This window comes from Spermophilus citellus, assembly GCF_964194105.1.
Source record: "Spermophilus citellus genome assembly, chromosome: 4".
In the NCBI taxonomy this organism is placed as follows: domain Eukaryota; kingdom Metazoa; phylum Chordata; class Mammalia; order Rodentia; family Sciuridae; genus Spermophilus; species Spermophilus citellus.
The window spans coordinates 205,177,813-205,190,957 of NC_138185.1; the positions used below are offsets into that span (position 1 = coordinate 205,177,813).

General features: G+C 33.0%; 1 protein-coding gene across 1 annotated transcript in view; it reads right to left on the reverse strand.

Annotated features, from left to right (window-relative positions):
• Window positions 1-13,145, reverse strand: part of CEP128 (centrosomal protein 128) — a 414,945-nt gene that overhangs the window by 320,430 nt on the left and 81,370 nt on the right. The window contains exon 11 of the mRNA XM_081292429.1: window positions 568-654. Coding sequence (XP_081148555.1) covers window positions 568-654 — 87 coding nt within the window. The remainder of the gene's footprint in view (window positions 1-567; window positions 655-13,145) is intronic.

A 13,145-nucleotide genomic window follows, 5' to 3' on the forward strand; every position in this document is an offset into this window, starting at 1 on the left:
GACATAAATCTGCATAAGCTCTATGGATTAGATCAATGCCAATTTCCTGATTTTGCTATCGAATGTGAATTATACAAAACATTTCCAGTGAGGAAAAATGGATGAAAGGTGCACAGGAACTTTATTGTAAAACAACAAATTTATGTCAAAGGTCCTTAATATCTAATGAGAATAGAAAATATTTTAAAAGTAATCTGCTAACTATACCTACCTGCTATTGTGAAAATGAATATATATAAAATAGCAAGCATTTAAACAATAGATCCTTCCTAACACTACAACAAAGTCAGGTCCTTTAAATGTTCCCCAGGGAGGAAAGGTAAAGTTTAATTTACTTCTCAAAAACAAGAGTAGACACAGATGACAAGGTAGCAAATGGCCTGTGTATGTTTTCAAAAGCAAGAAGTAAAGAGTATCACAGTCATCAAACCAAGCAACTTCACATGAAAGCACTGAGCCCCCACTGTGTCCTAATAAATTATCTCAGAGACACTCTTCTATAGCCACTCAACAAACATCACAAATTCCAAACCACATTATTATTTGAGATGATTTTCAAACTCTTACTTGACTCTTCTCCGTTTCAGTTTGTTTTAGCTTATTTTTCATTTCTCCCTCATTCTCATCTGTTTTAGCTTCTTGTTTCTTCAATGCCTAGAATGAAAGTGGTTGGAAAAAATGTATTATTTGAGAAAATGTATAAAACTGAAAATCCTTACTAGGATTTATTAAGAAAAGGCTGAGAAGGATATTGTTATGAATCACACAAAACCTATAAATGAATTACAACTTGCTCATTCACTGAAACCCTAAGAACGCTTTAATGGAGATCAAATATATAAACAACTGCCTGATCTTTCTAATCATTTTCCACCTAGTTTTATCATAACATTCCCTGTCACCTTTGGGAATTGTGTTATACATTTAGAGAGTCTAGACAGCATAACAGTTATCTTAGAAGCAAAGTGTACTGCCTTCTGAAATAACAGTATTTAAATATGTGATCTGCTCAGATTTTTAGACCTAACACCAAAAATGAGCTCAGTAGTTTTTCAAAATTCTGAAAAAACACTGCCAATATTATAGAAACATGTTTCCTACAATATCATTACCTATTATCATAATACATAAATGGTTATTTAAACTATACTTCACATAGAGAAATCATTCTTTTCTATAGTTTCCCCTCTTTAATAAAACGCGGGAAAAAGAACGTTAAGAAAATACAAATTTCAAAAGTTAACCACAAAATTATTTGTCCCAGTTTGTTTTTATTTTAAAACAAAATTAAACTTATGGAAAAATTATACTTTGGCATAGTATTTCATTATATCTAAATGGTATTCCATTTAATTTTTTTTTTCAGAAATTTAGCAACTGGACTTAGCAAGGTGCATATGTAAAGGCCACACACAGTGAGAAAAGCCAAACTGCCTAAAGTCTTTTTCAACAAATTCAATAGAAAAACAAATTTTAGGCAAATAGCAAGACATAATGAAATCTGCTTTGATACCTGAATTCCAATCATTATCAATTTCATTAATTTACATATTTAACACGTATCATTTCTAAATCTATTCACTATTAATTAGGGGCTACTAATATATGCATATGTACAACAAATATAGTCCCCTACTCATGAGATGAGCACCCTTTACCACAGCTCCTCCTTCTACTACTAAAACAGCTATTGAGTAAAAAGGCAGAGAAGCATCATTGAAACAGAAAATAATTTTGATGAATATAACCTTATAACATTTTTACAGTGTTTCATATGCCCAGGCATTTTCTTCTTACATATACTCAATGAATACTATAAGGAAGTGGTGTAGATCAAGTAATTTGATACTTCTAAGGCACATAGGTCAATATCTGGCACATAACAAATGAGAAATAAAAGTCAAGAACTATCATAACTGGATTATTGCATTAATAAAGCTAAAACTCATAATGTCTTGCAGGTCATTATCAACTCATTTTAATGTTTGATATTTTGTCTTTATCGTACACTAAATGGAATTTAAAATAATACTTAATTCTATATGCATAATGTATTCAGTGTTGGCTGGTGGAATATGTTTATAGATTTTACTTCCTGAATAAAATGCTAGAAATTTAAAACTTACTACTGCATCTTTATTTTCTGTGATTCTTTGATCTTTTCTACACCAAGTGACCCAATGTGTGTGTATATGAGAGAGAGAGAGAAATGTAAAAAAGTGATATAAAGAAGTTGTTGTTGACTTTTTTTAATCAATTCATTCTAAAAATTTTCAACTGTCTTATTTCATAATCCTTCCAACCTGCCTCATTTTTTAATTTTAAACATCATCAGTTATCTTGCTTTTCAATACTTTTCCACTGGACTAAAACCAACATGGGCTTTTCTATAAAGGGGTGACTAGGAAAAAAGAATTCTTCAGGTATGTAGCTTCATCAAACTCTAGTCAGTCTGGATTTGAGCTCTGGAGCAGAAACCACTCCAAATAAGTACACAGTAAAGGCTTGGCAAGATCAGGTGAGGTCATGTTGAGGCCACACATGAAAGGAAGGAATAGACAACTCCAAATAAGAAGGGATGGTCCCAAAAAGAGTTCTTCCCTTCCAAAAATGAGTTCAATCTATAACCTTCAATTTTAGTAGTTGCTAAAATGAAGTGGTCCCTCCTATGTGATTCTGAGCATTTTTTAATGTCCCTCTTCTTATTAGTGTTAGTGAAGTAGGAAGAGCCACATGCTGAGCTTTTAAAACTTGACCTAACTTCATGCTGCAACTCAGAGTTTAATTTACCTAAGAATTTAAACTCCAAAAATTTTCCAATGAAGGTTTTCTAGCTTACTAACTAGAATTAATTCCTTTCTGTCCCTTCCCAGGATCTCCAAAAATTAAATTTAACAACTGTAACATTTAACATTGGGAAAAAAACAAACAGTGTAGTGATGATTAAAAAAAATATTTATTGGGATGGGGTTGTGGCTCAGTGGTAGAGCACTTGCCTAGTATGCGTGAGGCACTGGGTTCAATCCCCTGCACCACATAACAATAAACAAATAAAATAAAAGTATTCTGTCCATCTACAGCTAAAAAAAATATTTTTAAAAATATTTATTTTTGTGTTTATGTTAAATAGGTAATAACTTTTTCCCATTTTAAGAAGTTAACACTTTAGTCTTTAGGAGAAAAAAAAGTCTTAAAAATGCGTTTTAAATCTTGTTTTGAAATAATGTACTATTAACAAAGAGTTGTAAAGATTGTTCAGAGTTCCCACCTACCCTTCACCAAGCTGTCCCTAAAATTAACATCTCACATAACCATTGTTCTTTCACCAAAACCCAAACATTAATATTGTTACAAAACCATTAAGCTATAAATTTTATTCAAATGTCACTGGTTTTTTCACTAATATCCTTTTTTATTCCAATATCTACCAATGATACTACATTGCATTTTGTTAGCTTGCTTCCCTGTCTGTGAAAATGTCTTAGTTTTCCCTTGTCTTTTTTATAATCTCAACATTTTAAAAGAATATTGGTCAGGTATGTGGTAGAATGTCCTCCAATTTGTGGTGCAACCACTTTGGAAAGTAGTATGGAGATTCTTTAGAAAACATGGAATGGAATCACCATTTGTCCCAGTTATCCCACTCCTTAGTTTATACCCAAAGGACTTAAAATCAGCATACTACAGTGATACAGTCACATCAATTTTTACAGCAGCTCAATTCACAATAGCCAACCTATAGGCAAATCTAGGTGCCCTTCAACAGATGAATGGATAAAGAAAACATGATATATAATACACACACACACACACACACACACACACACAATGGAATATTACTCATCCATAAAGAAGAATGAAATTATAGCATTTTCCATTAAATGGATGGAACTGGAGACTATCATGCTAAATGAAATAAGACAATTCCAAAAAAAATCAAAGGCTGAATGTTCTCATATATAGATGTGAACCCACAATAAGGGAGGATGGGGAGGGAAAGAATAGAAATCCATTGGATTGAACAAAGGGGAGTGAAAGGGAAAGGAGGAGGAATGGGAATAGGAAAGATAGTAGAATGAACTGAATATAACTTTTCTATCCTTATATATGAATATACAACCAGGGCAACTTAACATCATGTACAAGAATAGGACCCTAATTAGAATAAGTTATACTCCATGTATGTACAGTATTTCAAAATACACTCTACTGTCATGTATCTGAAAAGAACAAATTTTTTTAAAAAAGTCTTCCAATTTGGTTTTGTTTGATGTCTTATCATGATTGGACAGAGCACATAAATACTTTTGGTGGGTGGGGGCAGAATACTATAGTATTAAAATCCCCTTTTTACTGCACTACATTGCAGGGTCAGTGACTAGTAATGATAACCTGAGCCCTTGATTAAGGTAAGGTGGTGTCAAATACAAACTTTTCATATTGTATTTGTAAGTAGAGTCATTAAGTCCAGTTCACACAAAGTTTAGAGAATTAATCTCTACCTCTCAGAGAAAGAGTATCAAAGAAGGTATTAAAATAGGTTAAAACCACCACAGCGGTTATATTGGAAGATACTTTGAGATTAGCATAAAATATAAAAAGTTTCACCCATAAATTGTAGCTCAGGGCCAGACCCACACAGTTCATAGTAGAAGCTACTTTGTCCTTTTTTAGTCTAGAAAAATTTACCCCATCAGACCTTACAGTTTAGTCTAATGCCAGGTTTCTAGTAAGTTCACTCACAGGCCAGTGCCTACCAGTACACAAATTGTTGAACCTGTTTATACACCCCCCCAAAATAATATGCTCATACCAAAATCATCAATGAATGGTCTAGAAATTACAAAAAAGACTACATAAGGAGATGGAGTACACTCATCAAACCTCCATCAAACATATCCGTTTTCTTAATTTAGCTCAGCTATTCCACACTCATAAGGGATTCTTGGCCATCTCACTACTGGGTTTCTCTGCAACTTCTAGCCCTTCACCACAGGTCACAAGCTATCAATTTTGAACATCTAAACCCATAAATACCAACTCCCTGATTCCTCTACCCTGTAAAGAAAAGATTCATCACTTATAACAGGATCCATTCTCCTTAAAGGGCAAGTTGGGAAGTAATTACCTTTAATCTTCACACTCATAGATATTTATTCCAATCTCCATTTCTCATAATCATTTTAGTTAGCATTTAAGGAATTTAAAAAATCAATAAGCTGAACCTTAATCAAATTATATTTTATATCTAAATATAAAAGACTTATACTCTATATCAGCATCATTCTTCTGAAAGTCAACTGTCTGGTTTTTTATTTTTAATTAAAAAAGTCCATATTTGAACTGGCTCAATAAAAGAACATCTAATTCTCTTGGATACACAGGAATATCCTAAAATAATCCTGTATTATCCCATTCTTCCTCACTTTCCACCTATCACCATCTGATCAGCTACTTATAATAACTCTTTTCCAGAACATGTTTCTGTTGAAGCCCTACTAACTGCCTGAAACTTTATTTAACATTCTTTTTTATTTTTCCTTTTACTCTAAGCATTTGTAAGTCTTTGAAAATTTAGTCAATAAGAACTTAAATTCTGTTGTTTTCACTAAGAGAAGCAAGTGTAGTACTAATGAGCAATCCCAAAGGAATTACTGAACTTCTACTGTATTATCAAGAAATGCTGGGGCTGGAGATATAGCTCAATTGGTAGAGTGCTTCCCTCGCATGTACAAGCCTGGGGTTCAATTCCCATCACCACAAAAAAAGAAAAAAAAAGAAATACCATTAAATTTAAACACTATCTCTGCTTTCTATAACCAGGTATCAGTAAACAAGTAAACACAATGCAATATTCTAGTCCAGAATATTGAACCAATTTTTCTATATTATCTAGTTCAAAATGAAAGAAAGAAACATCTACCTCATAAGATCTATTAAATATACACTGATGTATTTTAAAATTCTGAAAACAGAAAATACTCAACAAGAAAAATTTTTTACATTAACTGAATCAAAATTACAAACCATTTCTCTAAAAGTTAATAATAAACTTTAACTCATTTACTACCTTTAAGGTGTAAGAAACTGGATTTCTTTTCCATTTTATTTAAATCAAGTAACTTAGAATTATATTAAAACTGACCCAGTAAAGGTAGTTATAAAAGGAGAAAAACCCATCACATGCCAATGAATTTCTATTACTATGTTATTTTGCCCTTTAAAACTTGTTTTTTTCTTAAGAGCAGTTTGACTATAAAGCTATCATGTGCCCTGCTCTAGTATTCAGACTGTCTTTTACACTTTCAAGATCACAGAAACAACACTGAGCCTTAATAGAGGGTCCCTAAGGCATATTTAAGTCTTTAATAACAACAATTTTTCTTTTTTTCCTTAAGTGTGCCCATTTCCATTAAAAAGACTAACGTACTGAGTATTGTACTACAGCAGTTCTTTAGAAGTAGATGATTCTGAACTCTCACAGTTATATATAATCAAAAACTGCAGCCTTTCCTTTCAGAAAATAAAAGAACAGAAGAAAGGAAAATGTGTGTAGATGTCTCATCTAACCATAAAAACTTCCAGACTTCCACAATAAACCTGTTTATTAAGAGGCTCTAGCAGATAACACACTGAAAGACATAGAACAAATAGAGAATTACAGGCCCTTTGTTTACTTCAAATGGACCAGCAAAATTTGTTATAGAGGGCTGGGGTTGTGGCTCAATGGCAGAGCACTTGCCTAGCATGTGTGGGTTCAATTCTGAGCACCACATATAAATAAAATAAAGGTACACTGACAACTAAAAAAAAAAAAAAAAAAAAAAAACTTGGTTATAATGATGGCACTGGAATGAAATAAAAATCACATGTTAACTCCCACAGGCCACTGAAATTCCCAGAGAAAAATTAGGGAAGTAAATTATCCCAACTCATCCTGATCACTTAGCAATGCTACAACTGGATGCCTTGGTCACAAGAGCAAGAATATGTAGATGACTCACTGGTAAACCCACATGTCCATGGAGACAGGAGGCTGTGTGCATATTAAACAGTAAGTCAGTACCAATGTACTTGAAGGTACAAACTGTCAAGCAAATTATATTTTCCAGCAACAATAAAGAATTAAGAAGTCATGTCACTGACAACTAAAAAGTATCTGTTCTTACTATCTTTTTATGTAAAGTCTTCATGTGAGTACAAAAGTCAGCAAATATTTTAACTTCATAGAACATAATAAGATCCTGACCCAAATTAGAACCCAGAAGTGAAATTATAAGTTGCAAGATTTTTGAATACTAAAATTTTTAAATAGCTTTAAGGACATTTGTTCTATTTCAAATCAAACAAAAATTTAAGTACACAGTATATATAAAACACTATGAAGGAAACTTTAATTAGAGATTTTTTAAAAGGTAGAAATCTGATGTTCAGCTCCAAAATTCTCTGTAGAAGCTAAACCAAGCTCAAAACCCATCAAACATAACAATTCATATTTTGAAAAAAAATACATGTGCATAATACAAAAAGACTTTGTTGTTTAGAATAAAGTTATTCATTTAAATTAAAAGATTTCTGTCAAATTCTGTGACTTTCCAAATTCTGTTTTTCCTTAATCAAGTTAGAGATGCTAGGAGGGTTTACTAAAACTGTTCAAAAAACTTATTTTTCAGCAGTGACAAAAGGGGGAAAAAAATCTATACCAAAAGGTACAACTTAAACAAAAAACTCACTTTGGTAAGCAAAAATAGAACTGCATGATGAAAGTCAATATCAATCCAAAATAGATACTATAATGACACTATACCCATTTGGGGAACATGAAAGTAAAGTAGAAATTTTAAAAACTTGTTGCCAGGTGAACTATGGGTCTTTTGCAGAAGTGAGTGGCAAGAACATACCCAGTAAAGTCACAAAATGCAAAGGTTGTGTTTTTCAAAAGGATACAGTAATATATGGTATCATACATTTACATAGGATTTATCAAAGTTAAATATGTTTTTGCTGAGAGTAATTATAATCCTTAATAATGTTCTATCAAGATATCCGAGGTTTTCAAACATAAAACTCAAAAGTTTCTCTTTAAGAATGGCCTAGATATCTTTTTGCTTTTTCCTCTTCTTATATGATAAGGTGTTTACTATACTACTTCAGTAATACAAGTGCTCTTACAGAAATTACTGTAGTAGAATTGATGGGCACTCACTACTGACCTATTTTCCCCAAGGAATGAACAAACTTCTCAGTTCCACTCTGGGTATTTTTATGGAGTACATGACTGTTTAGGGCACCTGGAGCCAATGAAGCCAAACAAGGTCATGGGTTCAATCACTGTGAGAGCCAATTTCCTTTGCTCTGTTCCATGGCCACAATCTTTACCCTAAACCTTAGCCAAAGGCCACATGGAAGACTAACTAACTAGGCCAGAGATCATGGATGAATCAGCAAAATCCACTACCATGACTATAAAAATAACTCAAAAATAAAACCCCTGTTAACCAGTGTCAGGGTTTCATTCTTCAAATGTTATTAAATTTGCCTATCTGAAAAACAAAACCTTAATTACTGCACAAAAAGTTGGTATGCTAAAAGACATAAGTCATTTAACTCCTTTAATTCAAAAACAATAACAGCAATAAGTATTATTCCCTAAAATGCCATTGCTTTTACTGGATCAGATTTTATTTTTATGCAATATTTTACTTATTAAAATCTTGCAAGTAAAGTTAAATGTGAGCCCAACAAGTGCACTTTCCAGGATTTCCTTCAAAATCAAAAAGCAAGTGCTTTTCAGTGGAGGGTCTGTTTTTATCCAGGAGTTTCCTCTCAAAAAAGAGCTTGTAGTTTTATTAGAAATCCAGGGCAATATGATACTTCATTTGACTTTCTAAATATGGGACCACTGAGTTAGAACTGTTGACAAACAGAAGATCATAGATAATTATGCAAATTTAATTTAGAATTTCTCAAGTTTTATATGTCTTAGAACAGAAAGCCTTGTAAATACACAACATCTTTCATTGTTCAGAGTTAGAAGCTGTTATTTTATGCCTTTGAGTTTGGGGTTTTTTAAGAACAATTTTCTAATAAAAATAAAACAGTACTAAGTCAACGAATAAATCTATCTGTAGCAGAGTGATCTTTGTTTGCACAATATTACCATGAACTCAGTAGTTGCCCAATAAATATTAATTGATAATGATGGGAAAGGACTTTATAAAACAGATGGTCTAACATAAATTCACTGAAAATGTAGATAAAAACATTCCATTCTTCAAGAAAAGCATAACATAGAAATTAAACAAGTCCTACACACAGAAAATCTCAGTCTATTGTCAGGCAGCTGTTCAGTCAACAAGAGTACAGACATTTTTCATCATCTTCATAGCATTAACAGCATTAAATGTCTACTTACATATGGTGCTGCACAAAGGGACACACACAGATTCTTGCTAGACTTATTTGTTATAATTTACAATGACAATATTGGCAAGAACAAATGCGTACACCCAGCAAAATACATGTGATCAAACAATACTATGAGATCTAGTAATACGTGGTATGAACACAAAATGCATGTCAGGCTAAACACATCTAAGAGTAGCAATAACAGTATTTATTATTAATGTAAACCTCCTCAATTCCAAAAAGAATTTGAAGTACTTTATAAAAACACCTACACATATGCTTAAAGAATAGGTATAGTAAAGAAAGAATTGGCCATAATAGAGAAAATAAATAACAGTTCCTCAAGAACTTAAAGAGAGTACATAATCAGAATAGTGATCTTGAAAAAAGGTGGGGTGGGAGACAAAAAAAAAATCTTATGTAGACTAATTCCAAACAGGGTAGAAACAAGGAAACTACAAGCACATTGATTAACCCAGGAAAATGTCCTGATAAATATAACTTTTCAAAAATACTTGAACAATTAAAACAAAGTATAAGTACCTAAGAATTTGGGAGAAAAAGAATCGCAATGAGGAGGTAAAAGAGGTAGGAAGTGCACTGCAAGCACAACTGTTAGCCTTAAGTAATATTTTCTTAATAAAGCAAAAAGCCTAAGAAGGGGCTGTGCCTTAGTGGCAGAGCACTTGCCTAGAATGTGTGGGGCACTGGGTTCGATTCTAAGCACCGCATATAAATAAATGAACAAAATAAAGGCCCATCAATGTCTAAAAATATAATGTTTTGGGGAAAAAAAGCCTAAGAAGACATAAGTGTTAATTATATAGACTATAGGAATTTCAGGACAACTTACACATCATCTCATAAAACTGCACCCTTCAAAGGAATCCAAAGGCTAACAGTTGTTACACTAATTCATCTATAATGTAGAAAGTATTTCTACATTTTCAACTTTAGTTTTATCATTATTAAATACCAAACTCCTGAAACATATTCTCAAAATGGAATCTTTAATCCAGCCATATTTCCCAATACTAGAAAGACAATATGGCTTGTGGAGAGTTCTGGCTACAATATCTATGAACCAGACAAGAAGTTTGCCCTGAGTAGAATTCAAGAATCAAGTACAAAATTAAAACAAACACCCTCCAAATTGTCTTTATTTGCTTTATTTTAGTAGTATTTATTTATTTTATTTATTTAGTGTGTGGGTGGAGGGGGGTGTGGGGGTGTGCTGGGGATGATGCCCAGGGCACATTAGGCAAATACTCTACCATTGAGCTATATTTCTAGCCCTCTCCAAATTCTCTTGTAACGTTTTTTCTGGAAGTTTAAGTGGGGGAATTTCACTGAAAGAGTATTAGAAGTGTTTTGGTGTCATCTGAAACAATCAAAGTCCAAGAAAATAGACTACACATTAAATGAGGGTATGAGAGGAAAGAGGAAAATCAAGGGGAAAAAAAAAAAAGAACACTAAGAACTATGATATCTCTTGGACCTGTACATTGCAAGCTGTGCCAAATAGCATCCAAACACCTTTGAAAAATAAATCCCATAATAACCAATCATTCTTTCCCATCCATTTCCTTCCTATCAGCATGCTGACATTAATGGTTCCTTCTCAACCTTGCAGAGAATAGTGCTTACGTTATTCTTGCCAAAAAAATAAAATAATAATCCACAGGTAACAAACATAAAGGAGAGAAGAAAACAATTAGCATGGCATAAAATGATAAGACAAAGAGCAATGGTGGGAATCGAAACTACAATAAGTCAGAATTTAAATAATCATTTCACCTATTGATTGGTAAGAGTGCTTGACATGTAGCAGTAAGCAATGAGGCAGAATCACACTCATAAAAGAATTTCCTATAATGATTTGAAAATACACAGTCTTAGCAAAAGCACAGCCTCTTCCACCCAAACTTTCTCCAAAGGTCCTGGAAGAAGTAACTATTTTCCAAATACATGAGCATGCAAGGACTATTGTCCTTACTGAATTACAATGACTTGTTAACATCTCCATTTTCTCAAGTAAATTGGGAGTCCAGAAAAATCAAGACAAGTTTCAAATAACTTCAAATCCCTGCTTGCTCACAAAGTATCTGACACATAGTAGGTACTTGACAGTATTGGCCAAACGGATATTTTACTAAGTACTATTCTGACTATGACATGCAACATTCATTCATTCAAGAAACACTCATGGCGGATGAGTTCATATCTGACACTGGCCTAGATACTGGAGACTCCCAGTGAGCAAAAGAGATGGAGTGCCTACTTCCATAAAGCCTGCATTCTAGCCAGGGGGACAGACAGACACAGGTAATGAAAACTGTTATGAGGGAAAAGGAAAGCAGTGTAACAGGTTCAAGAATAAAGAAGGAGTATTTCTTCTAGGATAGTTGATAAGGCCTTTCCAAAGTAGAGTTTGGAATGTCATAAGGGAACAACAGGAAATTCCAGTGAGAGAAATTCAGAAACCAGATCAGAGGGCCCTTTATCAGATTTTAAATCTGATTTTAAATTTGATAAAGAAACCATTGAAGGATTTTTTAAAAAGATGTGCCATTACCTGAATCCATGGAAGAAAGACTATAAAGTAGTAATAAGGGAAATAAGGCAGCTACCATATTAGTCCAGGAAGGAGAGGACAGTAGTGAGAAGAGCCAAGAGCAAGAGTAACAGAAACACATAACTACCAATTCAGAAAATATTTTTTAAAATAGAGCTCATAAAATTTAATGACAGGGCGGGGGATATAGCTTAGTTGGTAGAGTGCTTGCTTGGCATGCACAAGGCCCTGGGTTCAATCCCCAGCATCACAAAAAAAATAAATAAATAATGACAGATGACTAGATGAGAAGGACATAAAAAGAAAAGACAAAGACATAAAGGAAACATGTAAAGATTTAAAAGTAAAAAGTAAAATTATTTGTTATCAAGATGACTATTCACCTTTTTAAGAATACATGAGGTACTTATCTGGATGAACCACACAAAAAGGTAAGATTTAGCACCTTCTGAACAAGTTTATAGGTTAGAAGGGGAAAAAAACAAGAAACCAACTTCAGAGACCCAAGTCTGTTCTGGCCTGTGATTTTTAAATCACAAGGACTTGATTCCCATCCAAGACTGATCCTGGCTAGCAAAGCTTCAGATCTCCCTCTTAGATAATAAACATGACACTCTATAACCATTTTTCTCACTACCATATAAGATCCATCAATAGTAACTCTCAATATTATTCTAAAACTTAACCATATTATGAACAAAGACAGTCTGAAAATAACCTAAGCAATACCTCATTTCTTGAGCATAAACAGTTTCACTATTGAAAAAAAGTATTCAGAATACTTAATATAAATATAAGATATTCAATGAGTCAAAAGAGCTATAAAACAGATCCTTCTATCAACTAAAGGGAAACACACACAAGATTAGCCAAAGGAAAAATGAACACATGGAAAATGACAATGACTAGTATGTGTAAATAACAGAGTACAAAATTTTTTGATAATTAAGGACAAGAAAATGATCACTAGGATAAAGAGATTTGGGTCTATACAAGACAAAAATTTAGAGTATCTTTGGGATACTTCATTCCATTTCAAAAACATAAAAAGTGGAAAGAAGGGATATATGATTCCAGTGAAATAAACTACCATGTCAAATTATATAAAAAAGTTTATTCCATGGAGAAGAGGAGGAGGAAGGGAGAGGAAACACTGAATACA